This window comes from Corvus cornix, chromosome 8, assembly GCF_000738735.6.
Source record: "Corvus cornix cornix isolate S_Up_H32 chromosome 8, ASM73873v5, whole genome shotgun sequence".
Classification (NCBI taxonomy): Eukaryota; Metazoa; Chordata; class Aves; order Passeriformes; family Corvidae; genus Corvus; species Corvus cornix.
The window spans coordinates 21157737-21182894 of NC_046338.1; the positions used below are offsets into that span (position 1 = coordinate 21157737).

Here is a 25158-nt window from a genome sequence, read left to right on the forward strand (position 1 = left end):
ATAATGAAAATACGTGGATGGAAAATTAAGAGCTAAGAAATGAAACCACAAGGTAGAGCAGGAAGTACCACAACACCTTACCCCAAATTCTATCCTCCAGCATCCATTGAACTGGCTACTCTTGGAGGGATCCCAGGCTAGCTTGGCTTGCAGCCCAACTCAGCCTCATTTTTCTCTTCTCTGGGAATCTCAAAGTGGTGAGCAGATTAAAAACTCTCCAAAAGCAGCATCAGTTTCTCAGGCTCTTGCCTCTGGCCTCTTCTATCAAGCTTTAAAACCTTCCTCAGGCAAAAGGCAGAGGCAGCTCTGGGAGCTTCTCTTGTGTGAATTTTCAGCAGTCTTTTTTCTCCCATGGGATGGCTGCTTTCAATTTTACAATGTTTCCCAAATTCTTTGTGTGAGAATTACTTTGAAGTAGTGATCAAATACTGGTTTAGTTAAATGAGTGAGCCACAAGAAAAGAAACCATATGCTTTAGAGTACTGTTAAAATTCAGTTACTTTTGACTATTTTTAATCATTCATTGCCTTATTATCTTTGTTTTGCCTTCTGAGAATTAAAATACCCTGAAGATTAAAATCAGATATGAAAATAGATGGGTAAATGCAATATTCCTCCTAAAGATGAGTAACAGATTTTTAAGTACCAATAAACTTCAGCAAAATACCAAGCAATTCCTTCCACTTGCCATGGTAAGTAAAGGCAACTTCTGGCCATATAGCTGCTGGCACATGCCTCTTTTTTTTTTTTTAATAGTGCTGTACTACTTTTGTGTGTGTTTAAAACACAAAGCAGTGAATTTTTTTGTTTTATTGATGATACTTGTATGCCCATTTTGCCCACTTCTACCTTACCTTATCCTTTTTTCTGGCTGACAACTTCCTTGCAGTTATCTCCAAACAATGATGCTTAAACAGTTGAGGGTGAGTGCTTTTATGCAGAAAAAGAGAAAGACACTGAAGGATTTTTAACCCACCTCAGCTTAAAAATTATGTCAACATATGGCTAAGCATGTATTGAACACCATCACTTCTCTAAGAAAAAATAAAATGTTAATTGCTTAAGATATAGAGACAGTCCCAAAAAATATATCCAATAAGACAAGAGTTTAAATTACTCAACTGCAAATTAATCTTGCAATCCAACCAGACAAGGATGGAAGAGTTTGACAAAATAAATACATTTCACCCTTTGGCATCTGGGTCTTCTGATGTTTAATTAAAAGAAAAGGCTAAAGGCTATGTTCTTCTCTGAATGTTAGCTTACTGCTGAGATGCCAAGGGGACAGGCACCTTTCAAATACCTCTCCCCAACAGGAATGTAAAAATAGTTTTAATTTAAAATAAAACAACCCAAATAAAAATCATTAAACTGCATTTGAAATGCTTCATTGGAAGACAAAACCCTGCTTCACCTTCCAGAAACGCATTAGTGGAAAACTTCTTGGTGCAAAACATTAGACATGTCTTTTCTTGTAACACAACAAAGATGAACTCATTATTTTATGAAGCACTTAAAGGGGGGGGGGGGAAGAGGAGGGGGGGAGGCAAAGATCTTGAATGTAGTATGTATTTTTAATAAATATGTGAGATAAATTAATTTGATTTCACAAAGTAGGTCACACAGTTCAGTGCATCTGTGAATTCACTGCTGCTGAGGCCCAGCTGAGAGAAGTTGTCCCATGACATGGGACCACAAAGAAATTCACTGACTCTGGTCTCAAACGCCAACCCCATCCCAACCACCTGATGTAAAACATGTTCAGACATGTCTATCAACACCAAGAGACAGTCAGGTTAGAGCTGCAATCAAAGTCCTTTGAAGGACTTCAAAATCTTCAGGATTACACACCATGTCAGTAAGCAGCATCACATCTATCCTGCCAGGGAGTGTTCTCTTTACAGAGAGTGTGCTCCCAGCTGCCCTGTTAAACCCATTCTGACCTGAAACTCCTCTGCTCCACAATGATTCCAAGAGACATGTACTGGGTACATTACAGGTACCTTGAGCAAAGTGCCTAGATGATGTGTAGAAAAGGAAGAGGTATTCATAGCTGAATAAAACCCAGCCAAAAGTTAAACATGTGTCACATACATATAAAATCAAAGCTCATTTTCAGTTCTGTAGTTTGCTCAAAACATTACCATGCAGAGAAGTCTTAAGCTCCTTAGCAAATCTAGTGCTCCACAAACATTATAAAAGATCTCAAACTTTGTCAAATAACTATTTCTTCACTAGAGGAAGTTTTATGAAACATTTCTCTTTGCCCCAGTATTCCTTCTGGCTTTCCTCAATTTAATTTACAGTCAGTTGCTTCTCCATGTACACACTTTAATGGCTAGCCATTAAAACACACTGTTATGTTCCAGGTTAACAGTATCTAAAACTGAAAAGAATGTCATGCATATATTCTAGTACTTGAGGGATTGCTATTTATTCCTACTCTTTATTTACAGGAAATATAATTAAATAACAGTATTAAATGTATCAGAAAAACACCTATCAATGTATTTCTTGATTCTATACACAGGAATTCCTTTACCAAAGCAAAAAGATGCTACTTGGTCTAATCCATCTTGATGAAGACAATCCTAATAAGGAGATACTATCAATGACATCAGTCAACTCCTCATTAAATATTGGGGGCTTGTTTAATGCTTTTTTTTTTGGTAGACCTTTTTCTGTGGCTTAAAACCAAGATAAATTCTTGTTCTCAACACTGATACTGACTGCCAGTTAGCACTGGGCAGCTAGAATCCCTGGTAGCTGCTGCCACTGTTGAAGCGGAGAAATAAATTCCTGAATGCCTGTTTTCAGCACTGGGCTTCATGCTGCAGAAGGTTATCTTTTCTCATCCATGGAATTGGGTATTCTCTATACTGGGCTGAATGAGAAAGACAACAGTCAATCAGGACTACTGAGGACATGCCTGTATAGCTCAATAAAACAAGAAAATGAGTGACAATGCTTCAAACTCTCAGTTAAAGAGTACTTCTATCTAGAACAACTTGGCAAAGAATTATCTGCTGGTTAGGATATCCCAGCATTTGAGTTTGAGCCAGGTTTTGCTTTTGGCTGGGCATACAGTTGGAGTGGCACTAAAATGGAAATCAGAGTTAGACTTGTGTATTATAGAGCACACTGTGTCAAAATTTGTTGAACAATCTCACAGTCTAGCATGCTTCATTCTTAACTGAAAAGAAAATTTAAACTGCCAATATGACACTATCACTTAATTTTTACTCTAAAGACAAGATGCAAACACTACACTACACAAACACCTGAATATTGTTCCACTGCTTAGTAATCACATACACATATAACAATGACAACCTAGTTAAAAGATTCCAAAATGCAATTTTAACAAAATATGAAGCACAAAAGTAACTTATTTCCCACTATAGCTAATGAAATAAACATATCTCCAGTATTGTACTTCTCCCTACACTGTTGTTGTTGTTTGTTTAATGCATATACTTCAGGCCATAAACCCACTGACTCTCTTCAGATCCTGGGGCTTTTTTTATAATTTGTGTAAAACCAGTATTAGAGGATTCACAAAGCAAGTTTCGACCAGACACCAAGCAGAAATACAAATACCTCTTTTTAAAATTATTATTTGAACTTTGAAGTTTTGAGCTGAAAAATACATAGCCCAAGCTACTGCACTGTATACGTTACTTACTAGTATTGTGTCCCTCCATCCCTAAAAAGCCAGACAATATTTTCTGTGAAGGGAAAAGACATTTTGGTTCTGGCCCTCGGTTCAGAACTGAGGTTTTCTAATCTTTAATCCTTGCTTGTCAAGAAATCAGCTATTTAAGAAGTCAGCAGCTATTTAAGATGCTCAGTAGCGATCTTTCACAGAGCAGATTTTGAGTTTAATCTACAATGAATCTTGACTATAAGGCTTCTAGTGTTCTATTTTTACCAAGTTTATCCTTCTGATACGAAATACACTTTCACACTTCTAGAGATTAAAATTCTGATGTTTATATTAGCAGAAGTGTTTAGGGTAAAACCAGTTTCAAAAACACTAAGCTGTGAATCTATCACATTTAGACTCTTTATACTGTAAAAAAAAGACAGGAAATATACACTGTACTATTTCAATAGCTGAGAAAGACAGTAATTTTTACTCATAGTAAAATACAAAATTATTTCCATTAAAAACATTGGTCAGTCTGCATCATCCTTTTCAGGATTCACACAATAAGAATTTGTATTTATGAATACACATAATTTGTCATTTAGGCCAATTGTGTAAATCCCATGCTTAAACATATTCCCTACACAAGAATAAAACGTCCTATAATTATCACTTCACATGCCCATTCTATGCAAAAACTGACACCAGTCTTATCAGTTCTTAAATGTATTTAAACAGAATCATGTTGTTCTACAGTCACATGCAAGCTGTATTTTCCCTGGATTTATTGCTGCAGGTGTATTCACTGGTTCATTCTGTCAGTGGCTTTTATTATCTCCTGCTTAATCCAAAGAAAGGTTATTTAAAACCTGTCCCACTAAAACTCAGTAGATGAAGCAATTCAGAAGGCTCTCTGCAAATGGACTGCAGGCTGAAGGCCTAGTGCACAGCATAAAGACGAAGCCATATTTTTTATGATTTCCAGTTCTTTCTTCATTTGTACAGTTTCTGCACACATTTCTTTTTGCAAACATTTTTCTCGTGACTGCTTTCATTTCATAGGGATTTTGCTGCCTCATTATCCATTAATCATTTTTCCTTCTACCCTTCTTTCTTATTCAAAACAAAGCAAATCTCGAGGAGAAAACTGTCACTGTCAAAACTTTTAACCCAACTTCAAAGAAAAACAAAAGAAAAAGCCATAAACCAACTTATTCCTTTTAGGGTACTTAAGCTAGATAAGTTCCTTCATCAATGAGCTTTACCAGCAGAAAACAAGATATTTTAATCCAGTATCCTTCCACTGTTTTGTTTAGACCATCCTTCACTTGCACTACTTCTCATCAAATTTAAATGATTTTTCATTCTGGGCTAAGCTGTGTCAACAAAAGTTAAATTTGACTCTAAGCATAAAAAGAGAAGCACAGTGCATTAACTTGACCATGCTATTCATTATTCTTTATTAAAATAGCCAAAGACAGACATAACAGAACAATCTTGACAAGCTGCAACCCAAAATATTTGTTTTTACTGGTGATATCAAACTCCATCAATATTTAGTCACTGCAGGTGCTGGTTATGGATTCACAGCAAATGTCTGCTTCCTAAACGTAGCACCCATGCTTCAGCACCATCACATGCATCACTGGCAGCAGCAACAGACCAAACCTTCTAAAGACAAAGCAGTCTGGGCAGTCAATCTTTTGGCTACCTCTCTCAGCAAAAAGAGCATCCTGGTGCTCAGACTCTTCAGAACTTTCCATGCCAGTGCACTTGAAAAGCTCTGAGGATCAATGCAGTAATGTATGCCTGACATAACTGATCTCTCACAAGTGCTGCCCTCTGGATAGCATCTGTCTCTCAAGGCAATGTGCAATGTGATGAACACTAATACTTAAATTATGCAAAACAGACGCCAAGAGTTTACCAAAGACATGAATGTCTTTAAAAGTTATACCCACCCAGTTACAGGAGGACACAGAATGCCTATCCTGACAAAATGCAAAACAAGAAGCTCATTTCACTTGAAAACTGACAGCATACGTAGAGAGTACATTAGTATGCAATATATTTCTCATTATTATTTATTTAAAACCTTTAAAATGTCAGAAGTAATTCTGTACAAAGTCTTCTGCAGCAATGTCTCTAATAAAGGGACCTAAAAGTTTATGCAGACATTCTGCATTTCTATTGGTTTTCAAAAATGAGGATGAAGAACTTCACTCTGTAACAAGAGATTATCCCACCAACTCAAAGAACTCTTCTGTGTCAGTAAATGGACATGCTGGGGGCATGAGCAGAACTGTATTTTAGGCATTGGCTACACACAGGTTTTAAACACCTACTTATTCAACTACTTTTGATGATTTCAATGGTACTTAGTCTTCAATAAAAACTACTTTTAAAGTATCCTTGCATAGAAAGATCCTGCAAATACTTCTGTCAGACTTCAACAGCAAGTAAAATCACCAGTATACTCAAAAGGTTCTTGAAGCTAAATTACTTGACCTTCTATGACTCTATATGAGACAGCTGTGTTTAAAGGTACTGAACCTACAAGGACTATTCTGCAAGCACACAATTACTCTTCACTGCAACATGTACCAATGAATGGGAAGAACTCAGTCTTGTTAGCAAACACTTGGAAGAAATCATCCTCTTCTGCATTATTTAATTCCTACCCTTGATGTTTTCCCCTCTGAATGTATTCATTTTCAGAGTTACAGGGTGCTTATTTTTGTCTTTTATCACTGCAGTCGTCACGACACACTGAACACTTTCTGGAATCATGAAGCAGGTTTATTTTGCTAGAGGGAACAAAGTGACGATACGTGTTCCAAAACATGTCAAAGGTACGTGAGCAAGAAAGGTGTGGTCTGCTTCAGCCAGTTACAACATTTAGACTTTCCAAGCCAAGGCAGCTGCAATGCTACTGGCACAACCAGCATTCCTACTTTTTGAAAAGTGCTTAGCTCTGCCAGGCTGTAATGTGGTGTACAGAATTGCCATCCTGTTTAATGTTTAACTCCAACTATTCTCAGATGTCCACATCTAGAAATATTTAATAATCCACAGCTTACTTTTATTCCAAATAATATCTGCATAACAAATCTCCTGTAATTAAACTATACAAGAAACATAAAGGACAGAAATGTAATTACTGTAAAAAATGACACTAAAAATATCACAGTTACACTGAAAAACATTGAATATTTTATTCAGACACATAATGGGTCTCCAGAGGAAATATTCACCCACTTGAGTACACAACACATAACTAAGCATTTAATTTTCTTAAGGGCTGCTGCTGCCATGATTCCACAAAAGTATGTACTATAAACTAACAGGAAAAATAAAATCACTTTGAAATTCAATATAAAACTGCAATTGGTTTATGCCTTTCAGAAAAGCAATTCATACAGTTAAGCACTGAGCACCACTACATTTAAGAGCTGAGAATACCCACAACTTGAAGAATTAGAACCCGAGCTTTGTAAGCAACTGTCTGCTTATCCCTTTAGTTATTTCTTTTAAAACTACAGAGTACAGTAGGGTGGGTCATATTAATGAAAGCCCAGAGGCATTTTGTTGTTCAAATAGAACCCGAGCCCTGCTTAAAGAAAAAACAAGGAAAAAAAAATTAGGAGTTCAACCAGCTGACCTTATCTTTGAAATCACAGAGCAATCACTTAAGTCCTTCAATGACTTCAGCAATCAAGTTCTCAGCATTGTGTGTATGACAATACCATTCACAGTGCAACTTAACAAAGCAAGTTACAGCTTTATGCCTCTTTTTATTTAATGTTTTAAGTATTAAAAAGCCATGACACAAACCTGTGTCCACATGTCTAGAGCTTCTTCTAATTCCATTTGTTCGCTTCTGCAGAGCAAAAATGAGAATCAGAGATATGAATAAACATGTTTTCATGGAGGCACATTGCAGTCCTTTCATTCCCACAATCTACTAGGCAAAGCTGGTTTTTTTAAATTATTTCCCCCAACCACCAACACAATTATCTTTATCTTGTAGAAAGATCACACTTTGAAAAATATTCTTAGTAATGTTGACTTTTTTTCATATATCCCATTTTTTCTGAGACTGGGCTGAAAGAGTCTCAGTCCATAGGAGGCTTTTTCATACAACATTTTTTGATACTAAGTACAAATGTATTTTTTAATCATTTATGGATAGGATACAGGAAAAACATGCAGTCTGGCATTATCTGCCCCAGATAACATCCACCAACACAAAAGTAAAAGCCACTTGCATTGCTTTGATAAGGTAGAAACTTTCACTACTTCTACTTTATACTGAAGCTAGCTACAATTCCCTATGGAATGCTTAATTTTCTTATTTTCTGGGCAAGTACTTAAATATATTTAGTAACTTGTCTATCTCTCTAAAATTGGAGGAACCAGAGTTGAGTGAAATCAGAAACTCTCTGACAAGACTCAGACTATTTCAATTTCTTTTCTATATTTTATACACTAAGACACTTACTATGGATCCCTGGAAATTTCAATGTGAAATAATGCATATCTGTGAACTACTCATCTGCTTTTGCAAACTTGTTTTATCTGGTAACTTGCATGACACTTCATGCAGTTATTTATTTTTTAATCAAAGCAAGCAGAGAAAAGCATGTTGCATAACAAAGGGAACAATTAGGTTGCCCTGATTTACTCGCCGTTGATATAAGGTGATGCAGGACACACACCAAGTCAAGCCAGAAAGCAGTAACCTGAGGCATAACCACATTACCAAGCCCTGTAGCAAGCAAGCAAAATCAAAAGCTTGGTTTGAAAACAGCTTTCAAACTCTTGAGTCCTTGGACATATTCTCTCTGTACCCCACAAGTCTAATTAAAGACAGGATACAAGTTTTGCCTTATCTGTAGTAGAGAGAATAAAAATTTAAAGCTGCTGCCACAAGGAAGATAATAGTACTGGATAAAAGCAAAATGCTCAATTAGATCCTATATTGGTTTTTATAGATGGAAGCCATGTGGCTAATACGGATTGATGCAGACTGGTGAGCAACCACAGATTTGCACAAGAGAGGGAAAGGGGCAGGACTCAGAAAAGTACAAAGGGAGACAGAGAAATGCTTAATTGAAATAAAAACAACAGAAAGGCTGTGACAACTCAAAGTCATATACACCAAAGGACTGGCTGGAAAACGGGTTTAAAGAAACAGTTCTTGAGCTATATGAAAACATGCTCAATATCCTTTAACATATTGCATTGCCAGTAGATTCTTTACTTTACTGGTATGAAACCTAAATCCATGTTTTCCAAAATGACAGCTCCTCATCCGTGCTCAAGTTTTCTCTGCACAGAGAGAATTAAAGCAGGCACTTAAACAGGAGTCTTGGTAAAAATGAATGTAAACCTGATGTCTTGGATCAACTCAACAGGCAATAGAAAGGAGACCCTTATTTTCCTAACAAGGAAAAACAGTATACCTAGTTTTTCATCCAGACATAGTATGTTCACCACAGTTAGCTTTAGGAAGCCTGGCACTCTGGTCCACCAAGCCCAGGGGACAATCTATTCACAGCTCTCCAACCATGCCTGCCAGCTGCAGGACTGAAAAGGTATCAGGCAAATGGACCATGCTGTGATTCCCACAGTTTAGAGTGCCCTTACTTAGTGCATCTATCAAGGCAGAGACACAAAAGGCTGGGCAGCACCTGGCCAGAGGCACAGCTGAGAATGCAGCGAGGAGAGCAGGCAGGGTCTGGGCACAGGCAGCACACCCCTCTCCTCTGCCAGAGGTCCCCCATCACCACACGATTCCCCTGCGGGTCCCCATGAGCTGGAGCCCACCTGGGGCCCCCATCCCAGGAGCTCACCAGAGGGTGCAGGGCTGCCCTCATCCAGTCCCACTGCCCTCTGGGCTTACAGTGACACCCAAACAGCTCAAACATCAGAGAGCACAGACATGGTCAGCCCTGCACACAACTACCCCTGCACCAGCCCTGTCAGCAATAACTCTCCCATTACCCATATTAGCAACAGGGTCAAACACAGCCATGCTTATGGAGAGCAGCAACACATGCTGTTTATAACTGATGTATCATTTAAGCAATTACCATAAACTTCTGATCTAAAATAGGTGCCAGAAACTATTATGCTCTAGGTCTGAAATGCTGCCTCTCTTTTGTCAGAAGGAGCAGACAAAACCCATCTGCCATGCCCTCCTGTACAACAGTGGAGAGGCCCCAGGAGCTGGCTGGAAAATAACCCAGGGTTGCTTGCAGCCTTCTTGGGCTCACAGAAAGTTATACTATGTGCATCACAGCAGCTCCTCTGTTCAGGTCCCACTCTAACATTCTCTCCAGATTACACAAACTCCATACCACAGGATACCTTTGCAACTATTGTCTTTTCACATGAAGAGGCAAACACTGCCCTGCCAATCCTTCATCACCCCACAGTTCTCTGGCATGACAGAGAAAAAAAAAAAAAAAAACTACTTTTAACTCTACAGCCAAATTTTGTCTAGGAACAGTAAGGATCTAACCATCAGCAGTGAAGCAATGTATGTTTTCTTACCTGTGGCTTAAAAAAAACATCTCCACCTCTTCCAGTGCTCTGAGTACTGTCATATTGCAGCAAGTTTAACTCACATTTTGAGCAGAAGACATTCATATTTAATCACGAATAGCTGGTTGCTTAGATAACTTCTACAGCACTCTAAATAAATGTTTGCAAACCCAGAAGAAAAACATACCTTCTCCATCAGCATGTGCAAAAAGTAATAAGGAGCTCTTATGTCACCAACAAAACAAACATCACATGCAAAAGAAAATTAATCCTTACCTCATGTTTCACGTTTCCATGTTCTGAAACATAAGTAAAAATTGGCATTATTGTTGACTGCAAATTGTACACTTTTTATAGAGCAATCTCAGCCTGTGCTGAGTGGTGTTACAGAAAACCTTGCTGCCTCCTTTTGCCACCTGATCCGTGCAGCCGCCCCAGAGCCCGGGGTGCGCCGGGTGCTGTTGTGCAAACCCTGCTGCACTCCCGGTGCTCATTGGCCCCACCAGGCTGCGCCCATGGCTGGGGCTGGCTCCAGCTGCAGGGCACCTGCACGCACCAGCAGCAGCACGGCAGGCTGGGACACCACACCTGACAAACCCTGAGAACCCTGCAAAAATGTTTGATAAATACTAGCTCGTTTGGAACTCAAAGCTACAGTTCCTTGCAAGTTGAGTTCACACCTTTTCTCGTCTCTGTCTTTTCACAGTGTGACAGTCTATCAAGATAAAATGTATAGCTTTAAAGTGTTCTATATTTCATGTTCAATTCAGCATTGCATTAGTACACCAGAGACTGAAGCCACTGCTGGTTTATTTACCTTTACTATGAATTTTATGGTACTACTTAAAAATTAGGAAAAAAATTTCTCTGAGAGACCAGAAAGACTGCATAAAGCCAGTAACACTTCAACACACACACACCACCACACATCACAAAAGGCACAAAAGAAGGTATCTGTTTCACATGTCCTTTGAAATATTTAATCTGATAGCAGGTATTTGGGTGCACTCTAGATTTTGGGTCAGTGTCTTATCAAAGCACACAGAGCTGTATTTGCCCTTGTGCTCTCTTGCACTACACACACTGCTGAGGCACAGCACAAGCTGCACATGGCCTGGTCTCTGTGTACTTCAGGACATTTGAAAACTTTTACAGTAGTACCTCCTAAACAGGAAGGCATATCCACGGTCAAACAAATAATAAACTTTAACTGCAAGTCCCTTTTGTTCCACTAAGAAAGGTTCCATGAATCAGTGGAGTGTGGGAAAACAAAATCCCTGGCTCCGCAGCGCTTTCTGCGAAGCCGCTAAGGCGTGCCGAGGCCGAGCCCGCAGCTGCGCGCGCTGGGCCGGGCGGGCACAGCCCCTGCGGCGCTGGCACAGCTCCGCTCACGTACGCCCTCAGTCCCCGCGCCAGCACACCTCATCGCGCCAGCCACGGAATCGCTTCTGTGATTATAACCTTTCCAGAAGGATTAGTTTGCATTTGTGCAGTGAGCAAAGAGAAGAAAAATAAGCTCATCCAAAGGAAGAGGTGCAGGTAAGTCTGTTGATGTTTTCTAAGCAGCCTGAGGGAATTAGTTGCCAAAGTGCTGCTGAAAATCAAAAGTATAATTTTGGTATTTCACAATTTCATATGCCTTTCAGAATTTTTACCAAAATCTGAATAAAATCTCCTTTTTTGAATGTTTGATCTCAGTATTATGAATGACTTCAAATGAAGGGAAATCATATAGGTTGCAAAGGAGGCCAACACGTATCCAGACATATATATCCAGACTCTGTATTCTAAAGACTTATATTTATTTCAGCAGATCATTTATTGAAAAGTTGAAATGGAAATGTTGTCCTATCCTCCAGTGGAAATTAATGAATCTGATTTTTGAACGTTGCTGCTGAATATTATTTTTACCTCTAAAAAAATACCCCAAATCCAACCAGGAAATTCAGTGATTAATTTTCAATAACTGAATAACTGGAATCAAGAAATCACTGCAAAGGAAGATAATTAATATTCCTGATCATTCATGTAAAACAGATTTTATTAAAAGGGAGGCGAGGGATCAAACAGAAAACCAACACTGATGAACCACAATGCCATTTGTGGCTTCACTATTAACACTTTGGGAATGGAAAAAAATAGCCAGTATCTGTATTTCCACATAAAAGCCTATTCAAAAAATAAGACTTGTCTTATTTAAACTGTTACTTCGTTACAGTTTAAATATTCTGTATTTCAGAACATTCTGTATTGAAATATTTGTATCATTTCCTCATGAAATACCTGTTTTCCAAACACCACACAAGTACAAAACCAAGAAAACCCTCATTTCTATTTTTACGGGGGAAAAAAAGTAATGTCTGAGGATATCCACCAGTAGATATTTTACACATGACAACTTTAATTCAAGGTCCTGCTCATCACCAGTGCGCCAACGCAATCATCAAGTGAGTCCTCAGTTCTGACAGCCACTTAATTAATGCCATAGTTCAGCACAGTTTTGGGGGGTTTTTTGTTCATTCGCTGAGGCCACATTACCATTGGGTCACATTATGATAATTATATTTTACTACAGATGCAAAGTAGCAGCAGCTGGCCTCAGTAAGTGAGGGAACACAGCTCAGAAAATGGGAATAAGCTGCTCTTCAGGGATGCAACACAGCAGCTGGATTTACATGCTAAGTAAATGGAGAGTAAATAAAAAGTATATGTAATAAGCTACTCACCTTTCTATTTTAAAACAAAACTGAAAATATTTAAAATGCAGGAACGATAAACTAAGTCCCTTGAAAGGACCTGTGCAACTACATGCTCCTTTCCAGTCATTTAGCCAGTCATTGCTCAATCAGAACAAAATTAGAAATGCAACCCAGATGTACCACAATGCAGGACCCTAAAAAATACCAAGCACGGTAACTGGCTTTTATTCAGGTTGAGCAAGAATCATTAGTTAAACAATATAGCTCAACCTCTGTTACAGTTTCTTAAAAAGAGGTATAACTCCAATGAACTTTGCAGGCTTTGAGCATTTACTTGTCAATTCAGTTGACACGAGAGGTTTGGAGGAGAGCCAGCAACTTCACAACTATTGATTAAGTCAGCAAAAACGTAAATAGTGAAAGCTGCTGGTTTCTTTTTAGATGTCAAGACCACAGGCTTTTCATGAATAATCTCTAATGTGCTGTAGCAAGCAATTAGGACATGGACAGCATGAACTGTATTATTGGGCATGCACATTACTGTATGAAAGCAATTCTAAACTTAACCCATTCATATGGCAACATTTTCTTTTAAGTTCATCTCACAGCTGAAGAAACTTCTTTTCCATCTAAAGAAATACTAGTACCTTTTCAAATGGAATTATCCAAATGAGAAAGAAATCATGCATAAATTAACTAAGATTTACTATAAAAATGACCAGCTAATGTTTTTCTAATCTATTAATGACCTGATGAGACACGCCTTTAATATTCCTTGGGAAAAGCAATATAAAGAAGAAAATTCTGTGGGTTTGGCAGTATGCTTAAAATATTCAAAACACTTTCAGATTCTAGAATCATTATTGGAGGTTTCTCTAACTGAAATACTCAACAGTCAGTAGAACAAGCAAGCATTTGCCTGAGAATACTTAATTCAACATAATTTGATGGACTTGGAAAAATTCCAGTCTGGAAATAAAAGTGAATTGTTAATTCTGCTGGTTTAGACTACGAAACAGACTGGAGTTCTTCAGTATGTTCTGGACAGAGTGATACTGTTTCATCAATCCTATGAGGCCTCTGAAGAAATTGCAAGGGACACAGAGCAGTCTGTACAATAAATGTAGGAACAATAAGGGATGCAGCTTCTCCCTTTGGCTGCCAAAGGTGTGTCTTACTCATGCTTGCTTATCCAAGGCCCCACTCTAAGGCATTCCCAGACACAAACACTTCCAGCTAGTGGGAGAGCATCACCAGATGAGTGAAATCGCTCTGTGCCAAGAAGTACGACATAGGAACGCAGTTGAGAAGCCAGAAGATGTAACAAGGGAGAGGAGATGCCCTCTTAGCCGCCAGAGGAAAGAACACCACATATGTCCTTATAAATGGCCTGTCACAGAAGTAAGTGCATCTATTTTCTAATAATTGTGTTTAGGATTTTATACAGTCTTGTGTTTAAGACTGTGCAATCAGACTCAAAGGAGTTAATCAAAACATTAGCAAGGATTCCAAATCACAGAAAGATTAAGTGATAGGGCAGAGAAGTAAAATATATGAAAACGTAGAGAACTACTTGGGGATGTATAGAACAGCATTTAAGGGGGAAGAAAACCTATTAAATCAATAATGACAGACACTAGCACAGAAGACTTCAACCAACACTGCTGATTTACAGCAGCAAGGGCAGGAACAGCAACCAAGAAGACCCAAGGGCTAAATGCAAACATTTTGTTCTGTTTATTAATTCAACTGACTAACTCTGCATCTTTTATCACTAAAATTTCTACAATCTGCTGAACTGGCCGCCTTTGAAGCAAAACATCTGAGGAACTGGCATATGTTTGTGTATAAGGCATAGCATGAGAACACAAAAATTTATCTTCAGATTTTGTCAATGTTTCTCTCATAAGTGTGTATCATCTAAATCTGACACTTAATAATTTTGTCATTCAAAAGGTTTCATCTGTCTTTGGATGTCTGTCTTTTGAACTTTCACAAAGTGTGACTTGGAATGAAATTTAAAAAGATTTAATCCACTCAGGAAAGTTCTAAGCATCATTTCAGAAAGGCTAGCAGAAACATCTGCTCACAATCTATAAAGAAAACAGAATCTTAAACTTTACAAAACCAGAAAATGCTGAGGAAAATTCAAATGCCTTTGAGAAACCTAATGGCATATTCCCACTGCAGTACTTTGAACTCTGATCACCTTTTTTTCAAATAGGCCTCTAGAAGTAGAAGAGGTCTACAGAATAGAAAATGAGAATTATTTGAAACATAGAAAAAATTACATTTATAAAAAGATAATAAAAAAATTGAAACTATTCTGTTTAGAGAATATACCATTAAGAGGTCAAAATAATTTATCATAGAGAAGCAGTCAGTCAAGACTTCCCACAAAAGCTCGAAGTCACATGTTCACAGAGCACTCACTGTTCTAACACTCTGAAATGCAGTTAGAGATTTCAAAATAGGGAAGCCATGCAAAAGCATAAACAAGATGTAAAAACTCTTAAAATACCAAAAAAGATAGAGAGAAAATTTAACAGGATGAAGCAAAGAGCATCATTCCTGGACATTGTCTACCACATAAAGGATTCGCACTTTGCTGTGAAGCATCTGGAATGGCACTGGCAGAATGACAGATTAAGCAGAAAACACATCTATCTACACATATATAGACAGATATTCCGTGTCTGTGGCCATAACTAATACCACATGACTGGGGAATATTAATAATGTCCAGTTTCCCAAAAGGATGGCTCAGTTTCATACACATTATACCCTGTGAACAAGGCTGTAACATGGGAAAAAACATGGGAAGAAAAAAAAAAAACAAACCAACAAAACAAAACCCACCAAGCAGAGCAATACAATAAGTGTTCCAGGCATTTTGCTGCCACACAAACCTTTGCTCATTTCCCACAGGAGCAGCAGATGACACTGCTAAAAAAATATTACAATTATCATAAATTAATTTCTCTAAATATTTCAAAAGAAAAATATTCAAAATTAAAACCATGTTAGAATTCTGTGCATATAGAGTGTACTTCTTACACCAAGTGCAGTGAAATGTTGAATTTTACATTATATCTTTATGTCTGCATGCCTTTAATAACATTTCACAGCTTAGCAGGCATGGCAGATAACTTATGGGAGACCTCATTTCTCAACATAGCTCTGGAATATTTAAAGGACAGCTCCAGAAAATAATTCATACTCAGGTTGCACTAACAAATATTTCAGAGAGTCTGAGTTGTCTCATCCCTTTCTGGCCCATATAGGGAAACAGGTACTGATAAAAAACTCCTCCTTAAACTTCTTCTTGGTCTGTGCACATTATGAATGGCCAGCACTGCTCAATCAACACTTCTTTCTTTAAAAAGGCAAATAAAAAGTAGAAGTGGAAAACAGTAGAGAAAACCCTGAGGATTTCCCTTCCTATCACTGGCCAAAGTCCCTTTGTCAGGTGGATGGATGACACTTTTTCAGCTAAGTAAGCAAAACCCCTAGTCCTTTCCATCCTCAGTGTTTGGTAAAGCAAGGCAAAGTATGGCAAGAGCTGCAGTTTAGAGTTGGTTTTTGCAGCTATGATCTCAGAGCAGACTGTAAGGAAAGACAGCTTAGCACCTCCTGTCCTTCTGCCTCAAGAGCAGGTAGAAGATACACAGCTCTCCTGTCTTGTATGAGAGCTACAGCAATCAGGGAGTCTTTGCATAGAAGGAAAAACAGACTGAGAAGAGAAAGCAAACTCTGAAGAGAGGGCAGAGTGCTGAACACCTGGATGTAACCAAAACGTAACGCAAAAAAGGATCTTAGCAGTCCAGTTGCTTGCAGTTTCAGTACAGTATAATTCTAAAAACATTAGGAAGATGATTTGAAGTAAAATCCAAAATACCATTCTGCTTCTTTGAATTTTTAAAATTATAATTTATTCCACTTACAAAGAAGGAGGAATGGGATTTGTTGCTGCTGTTATTTTGTTCTCTCTAGCAAGTGTACAGCATTGCTTAAGTATGCAGGAAAATTGCAAGAAATCAGACCTTTTGTTATCTAGGCATTTATGGTCATTCTTACTGATGCATGTTGCACCATATGTGTCCACAGATATTTACAGAGGAACAGAAAGATAAGCTCCTGCCTCCTGGGGTGCCAGCTATCCAATTAAAATAAAAACTACAGAAATGATTAAAAGAAAAGGAGCAGGACAAAGCAAAAAAGTAGTAGTAGGGGTGGTTTATACCACAGAAGACAGCTCTCTTGTGAAGAGCAATATGTGTTAGTTTTTCCACTCTATTAATTTAAATGTAATTGCTTTAAAACATTCCATTTTTAAGATAATTTTAAATATTTATTTTCCTTAGAGTATCTGCAGGAGGTTCTGTGAAAAGCCTGTGTTCCAAAAAGTATTTCGGTCACAAATACCGTGATTGCTTGTATGGTTTTCAGATCTACAAAAGATTATTTGTGAAGAGTTCAGATTTGGAGGATAGCATGGAAGATCTCCAATACAGAAAAGGAGCTGAGAAAAAAAAGTTTACTGACTACAGCAAAAGTCAGTACCTGCCATCCTGTTGATTTCATGAAAGAATGGCACAGGTAATTAGCACAGAGAGCCAAAAACCAAGTAGAAATCAGAAGTAATGCAAACAGGGACAAAGACGGAAACAAGCTTATACAATGTTGAAAGGACAGCTAGAGTCAATATCTGGAAACAGCAGCTCAGTAAAGAGCAGCAGATGAAGCCATCATGTAATTCAAAAGCGCAAGAGAGCATCTCTGTAACAGTATTTTATAAAGATTGTACATACTAATGTCAAAAAGAAAATAACTGAGGGGAAGAGGTTGCAGTAGCTTATGTGAAGTATGTGAGACATGAGAAACTTCACAAATTATTATGAAATAATTCTGAAAAGGAATGCACAGATTTTAAAGAAGTGAGAATGATACATAACTGGAAACTTCCCCAACATATAAAACTCCAGTTTCCATAAATCACCATGTGTTCCCAGTGGCTTTTCTCTTTTAAACACAACAGCAATTCAAAATCATCTCTAAAAAAAGAACAGTTGAGAAGCTGGACAGAGGGAAGAGTCAAAAATGGCACTAGGATTATATGACTGTGGCAATAGTGTAACAAACACACTGCCACCAACAGAGTAGGTACAGTGAAGGGAAGGGTGGCCAGTGATGGGGGCTAACACTGAGCATTAGCAGTGGGAGATCCAGAAGATGTCAGAAAGAGATTTACAGGTATAATACTGAGCAGAACGGGAAGACGTCAAATTTTTGGAGTTATTTGTGGTAGGCCAAACAGTAGTTGAAATCAAAAGATTCCTTAAGGTCCCAAAGAGCAGAACAACAGGGGAAGTGCAAAGTGACAATGGCCAGGGAAGAAATTCACAGAGCAATTGATTAAAAGAAGAAAAAAAATAGTTCTTAGGTGTGGGAAGTAGAGAGCCATCAATCACCTTTTTGTGAATATTGTGAGTGGACAGAAACCATGGAAACCAAAAAGATGAAAGAGGAAGCTGAGGCAATACAAACAGCTGTAGGAACTGAGAGGAAAATATGAAAATTGACACAGACAAAGGGAGAAACACAAGGATGATAGATGATGCACTGTACTGTAGGTGTTACATATGAGCAATCCACAATTGCAACTACAGCAATTCCTTGTTGTATAGGACATTGACGAAGAAATTGGGTTTGACCTGTAACAGTTCTCTCCTGCTTTGGAACATTTCAATTTAGTAGCAATAAAAATCCCTATGAATCCTAAATGCAATTCTAATTGTGCTTATAAATGGTAGTTTCACAAGTATGCATGTTACAATAAACACAAATTAGAGGTAAACTAAACCTTAATTATATCTAGCAAGTTTTATGTTCTAATTAAAAACGGTATTCAAACAATAAAAATTACTTACCACCTAAATTAGCCCTGCCACAATTGTCTAGTCTTCCTAAACATTCTTTGTGTGCTCCAGCTCCACACTTAGAACATAAATAGCCTTGATAAAATGTACCCCTGTAAAATAAAATTAGGTAGTGGTACATAAGAGGTGACAAATTCCACACATAAAGGACATAAGAGACATGGCAGAAGGTATTAGAAGTCATTTGTTGTTCTGCATAATCATAGTCCTTAAAGGCTTGAGAAAAAGTGACATCTGACAAACAAGCAGCTCATCTACTTTCTGTCACTACTAGCCAATTAAAAATCACAACCAGACAGTTCTTTCAGACTACTAGTAGAATAAAAACCTCCATTTCAAATGTAATCCAAAGCTCCTTTGGAACAGTTCACTTAAAATGATACCATTATGCATCTATCCTACTACAGATCTACACTGCACTTCATCTCAGTGGGAATTCGCCTAGGCACCACGAAGAATAGGATTCAGTTCAAGAGAGTTGAAAGTTTGAATGTATATTTAAGCATTAAGTAGTTTAATAGGCTATATTGCAAATATTCTTGACTTTAAATTTGTTCATTTAAAAAAAAAAAAACATGTATCATGGACACCTCAGTTAATCTTCAGAGCTGCTAATTCCTCTAACTGTCTCTACACAAGGTGGCACTTGGGAATACCCAGCTGGAGGCCCATGGAGAACAACATAGCATCCTGGGGGCTGTGTCCTGACTGCACTACAGCTGCTCCTCAGCAACAGCAGTTTGCAGCAGACACAGTAACTCAACTACACTGCTCCAAAGTCAGGAATTAGCCCTCTTGACTTTAAGTTTAGAAGGTTACACCATTTTTCATAGTCACTGAGACCTTATTGCATTGAGGGGGAAAAAAAAAACCTAGAAGAAAGAAAAATTCTCTGAAACTTCAGGTCAGTCTGACTATTCAGGAAAAGCACTGCTAAAGAAAAAAAAAAAAAATCTATGACAGGGAGGAACATACCTGAAGTTAATTTATTCCACGCCTGTGCCTAAAAAAGGCACTACCCACACTCAAACGCCCTTGCTAAAATGCTGTGCCCTCATTTTTCAGAATATCAACAATACACAACGTACAATCACAGAATGGTTTGGGTTGGAAGGGACTGTAAAGATTGTCCAAACCTTCTCCCATGGACAAGGACACCCTTCACTAGAGTGGGATGCTCAAAGCCCCATCCAGCCTGGCCTTGAACACTTCCAGGGATGGAGCATCCACAACTTCTTGCAGGGGCGGGAAAGGGAGAGACCACCACCCAAAAGAACCTTTACAATACCTTAGAAGCATCTGACAGACTTTACAAGATGTCACCCGACTGAAGGTATGCATTTTGAACTCATGAAAGCTTGTATCTGCATAGTCTGGCCGGATGTTTGACCTAAAAACAAAATTTGAAAATATGCATTAAATGAAATGTAGAACACAAGGCAACGTTCACAGCAGGAAATCTTAATCCACAAACAGATGGTTTTATTTACACTTTAATGTTTTTCACGGACAAGAATCAGAAGTATGGACTTTACCACACACCTTGAGATGAAATCTGAATTATGATATTATGCAGACCTAGTTCTTAAATATACCCTATAACTACCTTAGCTGTCACAATAAAGAGAAAACTAAAAAAACTGGGTTTTATTCTTGTTTGAGTAACCAGGATCATTCTCAATAATATTTTATTATGTGAATGCACTAGGAAAAGCAGCTCACAGCCTGAGAAGCACCATATTTGAAAACATTAGCAATAATTTAGGACAGTTAGGTCATAACTCTGCAGCAATATACTGGATAACCTGAGTGTTTTCAAAACAATTAGAAAATATTCGCCAGGGTTTGGTTAGTCTTGTTTAAATGTGTTGCACACTGCCCACAGCTGTAGCTGCACACAGTAAATTTAACAAAATGAAAGATCACTATTCACAGTGCCAAGATACCAACACAATTAGCAGACTTATTTCCAAAGATCAGATTTATGCACAAAGCCCTGGTCCATTACCATACATGTGTTTTGTTTACCCTCCCTACTGATCACTTTTAAAAGGGGGTGTATAATTTAAATATGACCCACTCATCATTTGTTGCACCAGTGACTGTTTTCAGATTTATTTTAATTTTATTAAGTAATCTATTTGATTTTTTTCTGTCATCTGTCCCATTTCCAAGACTGAATGGGAGAACAGGCATTTTCAGTGGGTTTCTTTTTTTTTTAAATTCAATAAGATCCCCAAACTAGCTTAACACTGTCAAAATCAGTAGTGATGAAATGCTAGGTACATAATTTAATATTAATCTAGACTGTATCAGACAAGAAAAAAAAATATATAGTAAGGGTTAATGTATTTTTTACTATTATTTATATTAGAATGTTTAAGACTCCATAAAGTTCTGGTATTTTTTTAGCAAAAAACATAGCAAGGCATGATGCATAGGAATTAAAATAGGAAAAAAAATCCTGAGGGAAGGAATGCAAGAATCTACAGTACTCAAAGGAAAAACCAGAAGCTTTTCCGACATAGAAAATTACATATTCTTCCATTAAAGTTGGAGATCCTTATAATACATAAGAATGAAACTTACAAGTTAACTTCCAGACTAAAACACAGACCAGCCACAAACTGCAATGAAACATAGATAACCACGCAAGCATCAATCCCTCTTGGACAGAATTAAAAGGCTTACAAAAAAACCATTCAAAGAATCTGTTTAAGTATGCAGTGTTAGAAAGGTCAATCTTCAAATCCACCTGCTGAAAATGAACATGCTGAAAATGAAACTGTACTCAAAAAGCAAAAGGAATTTTGTTTTTATGCCTGAGAATAACCTTACAATCAGTACTGGTTTTAATTATCTCCTTATTTCTTATTTTAATTTCTTCTCTAACATGCAAGATGTCAATACCACAATTCCTGCTAACTGAAAGAGGTGTGCATACTACCCATCCACAGCAGGAAGGTACAGTAACAGGATAAAATTAATCTCAAAAAAGTAAAGAACTTTTTAAAACAGGACAAAAATAATTATTATTTTTGGGCTCTTAACTTGGTACAGCCTGTATTTCATAACGTGTCTGCCAGAGGGTTGCCAAAACTTCTTCAGCTGTACTCCAGGCAATCCTGAAAAACCCCTAGAACAAATTATAGGACTTAACTCCCAACAAAAGCTCATTTTTATCGACCATTTGGTTCAGACCAGGACATCGTGCAGAACTATGTTCAAAGTACGATCCAAAAGTGCAAGACTCACGAGATTGAAAGCATATCAAATTAAACCTAACAACCTGACCATTTTTCAAGAACAAGCCATAGAAAAAATTCCATTCATTTAATTAGAAAAGGATCAATCTTCAAAAATAATAACCATAAGTGGGTCAAAAGAAAAAAAAGTTACAACCTCATACAGAGAGTAGTTTAACACATGCATGTAACTACGCAACTTCCTTCCATTTGTAAAATTCTCCTTCATTCTTCTCTCAGGCTATCTTCCACAAAGATTGAAATGCATGAACTACTCAAAATATACCTCCTATTAACAGAACAAAGATGATACAGTGTATTCATTCTTCTTTATATTAAAAGCAGTATTTGAAAAGAACAGCGCAAAATAAGAAACTGTATGCTTACTCTGGAGACAGAGTGCTGTAAAGCGAAGAACAATATAGGAAGATATTTAGTGATCCAACAAAACCCAGAAAAATAAAATCAATGTGTACTGTCTACTGCAAATGTAGAGGTGGAATAAGGAAAGCTTTGTAGGAGAACATATAGTGCAATGCCAACTGTGGACAGGAAAACACTTGCACATTCTGCTACCTGACCAGTAGCATTACGCATTATGGCAAATCCAGTTCTGTAGTCCCATCGCATCAGACAAGTCTGAGATGATGCACTATACCAGCATGTATGGAGCAGTAAGCCTTTTAATGTAAAGTCTGAAACTTACTTAATCTAGGGGTTTGGTATTTTAGTTTTCAATATATTTCTTTTCCAAAATCAAAAATAACACAAAAATAACCAAACCTGACTGATACGTCAAAGTTTCCAATTAGAGATTAAGCACAACTCATCTGTGACTAAGTCCAAATACTACAAGGACCATAGGAAATTTTTTCCACAAAACTTTTCAAACTCAATATCACACACTATGTTTTAAGTTTTTAAATACAGCAAATAAAGCTGCTAATGTGAAATAGTCATGACATAGCATACAACTTTTTATAGCCATGTCCAACCATAAAGAAGCTCTTTTAGTTACAGCATGGAAGCCTTACACTGACACCCTCAGAACACAGAGCACAGCTCTCACAACACAGTATAGAGAACATTTCATCCTTTTCAAATCTACTTCCCAACCTTTAGGCAAGACAGAAAAAAACCTGAATATTTATGTTAATATTAATTTTGAGAATCATACTATTTTCCTCTTTAGAAGAAGGATTTCTTGTTGGAGACAAAAAATGGAAACCCAGACATGATTCTTAGCAAAATTCAAATGTTTTGAAGCAATTAATAAAATTTGAGTCTTAAACTGGGTTCCTTTGCCATCACAGTGGGACAGCCAAGCCCTCCTGCAGACTCCTCAGTCCTTCCTACCACAACTACTACTATTATGAGGTGCCCCAGGCAGGAAAAGAAACCAATGTTCTATTTCTGCTGTCAAACAATCTTGATGGGTGGCCAGAGCAGGAAGTCACTCATACACCAGAAATACTTAATCGGAAGTAAATAGTGACAGAGAACACGTTCCTCATTTTATTGTAAAGCTCTCTTATTTTTACAAGCAACAGCAATGTGGGGAGGGAAAAGTAGTTTCCCTTTGTCTCTTCTACTTTTTCCCCAGGCACTTTTAACTTCTCCACTCCAGCAGAGATAAAATGTCAATGTGAATCTGTTATTAGGACAATTTTTCCAATTCTCTCCTCAATTCAGCACCAGAGATTTTATAAGGGACAACTACAAGTGCCCCCTCCTGCATAGTGCTGGAACCCCACAACCAGATTTACTCCAGTTGCTACTGCAGTGGCCTTGGGCTGCCCCTGAGCCTTCAGCACAAAGCTTTCTTGTTCCAGTTTACTTACAGAATATTAGTCCCACAGGGACCAATTCACTGCTACACCACCACCCCAGAGACCTGCAGGTGCGTATCTCGCAAGTCTCTGCACGAGCCATGGGAGCCACCGTTCCAGGGACAGAATAACCATCGTCTTCAGTCCATCCTCCATCTCTCAATAGTCCCTTTGTCTTTAAAGTTTTGCAAGTTCAGTGTAGCTACCAGGTGTCTTTCAATTGTCTTTCATATCATCAGACTTTGGAGCACTCCTTGTGCATGTGAAATATTCTCCTTCTAAAAATATTCTCTCCACATTTACAGTGACACTTCTCTCCACTAACTCGTTCTCTTCAGAAGAGTAAATTGGTCATAGGCCAATCTCGTCCCACCCACATAATGCAGCACCTTTATAAACGGTGTCAGGAAGTGTCATGTTATCAACCATCCCCCACAAGCCTCTGCAGACAAAACCCATTCTAGAAATCATCTATGCTTAGATTAATGGCACAGCTGACCACAGAGTAATGATATAGATAGCCAAAAATTGTCTTGTCAGACCAGACGTCTAGGTGCTTATTCCTATGCCTACAGAATAAGGAATAAATTCTTTTGACTATCTTACCTCAAAATACCGAAAATAATTGTGTGTATGAAAAAAATGAAACCATTTGAACTACAGTTTTCTCACACTAGAGGCTGGGATAACACATCAGAGACTTAAAACTCATGCTTAACCCTCAAAACAAACATGTCACAATCAAAAGACTAACACTTAAGTCAAAAAAAAAGCAATGAACCTTGGCAATCTTGACATATCCATCTGTGTAAATTCTAGACCCCGTTTTACAAACCTGAACTTTGATTATCTTTGATCTGAAGTGTTGCCAAGGTGCATATGCAATGAACTGTGTGTCATTAGTATCAAACAACTTAGATAAGATGTGTTACTATAAATTCCTTACTTAATCAAAGCCATATTCTGATGAGAAAACATTTGAATCAGAATGCGTCTGAAGAGCAGTAGAATATCACAGGCATTCGGCTCCCTTATAGCAACGATTTAGGGGTTTATCAGCATTCTTACATTCATGCTTGTTTCCTACAAGGAAAGCTATACAGAGTACCTTTCACAACAGGCTGGAATAAACAAATAAATTACATCATCTTCAGGGGGGTAGGCACAAATATACTTTCTTTTACTGTCAGTTAAAGTATCTCTACACAGGTAGGGTGTACAAAATAAAATGCACCAGGAATACTACTA

At 37.8% G+C, this 25158-nt stretch overlaps 1 protein-coding gene across 3 annotated transcripts in view; it reads right to left on the minus strand.

The window, feature by feature from the left end:
* VAV3 (vav guanine nucleotide exchange factor 3) overlaps positions 1–25158 on the minus strand; it is a 151602-nt gene that overhangs the window by 43103 nt on the left and 83341 nt on the right. For 2 of the 3 annotated variants that reach the window (XM_039555929.1, XM_039555927.1), the window contains exons 16-19: positions 20125–20226; positions 18828–18928; positions 10475–10497; positions 7484–7529 (exon numbers count right to left, since the gene is read on the minus strand). In XM_039555929.1, coding sequence (XP_039411863.1) covers positions 7484–7529; positions 10475–10497; positions 18828–18928; positions 20125–20226 — 272 coding nt within the window. The remainder of the gene's footprint in view (positions 1–7483; positions 7530–10474; positions 10498–18827; positions 18929–20124; positions 20227–25158) is intronic. The other variant, XM_039555928.1, reaches the window with a different exon arrangement.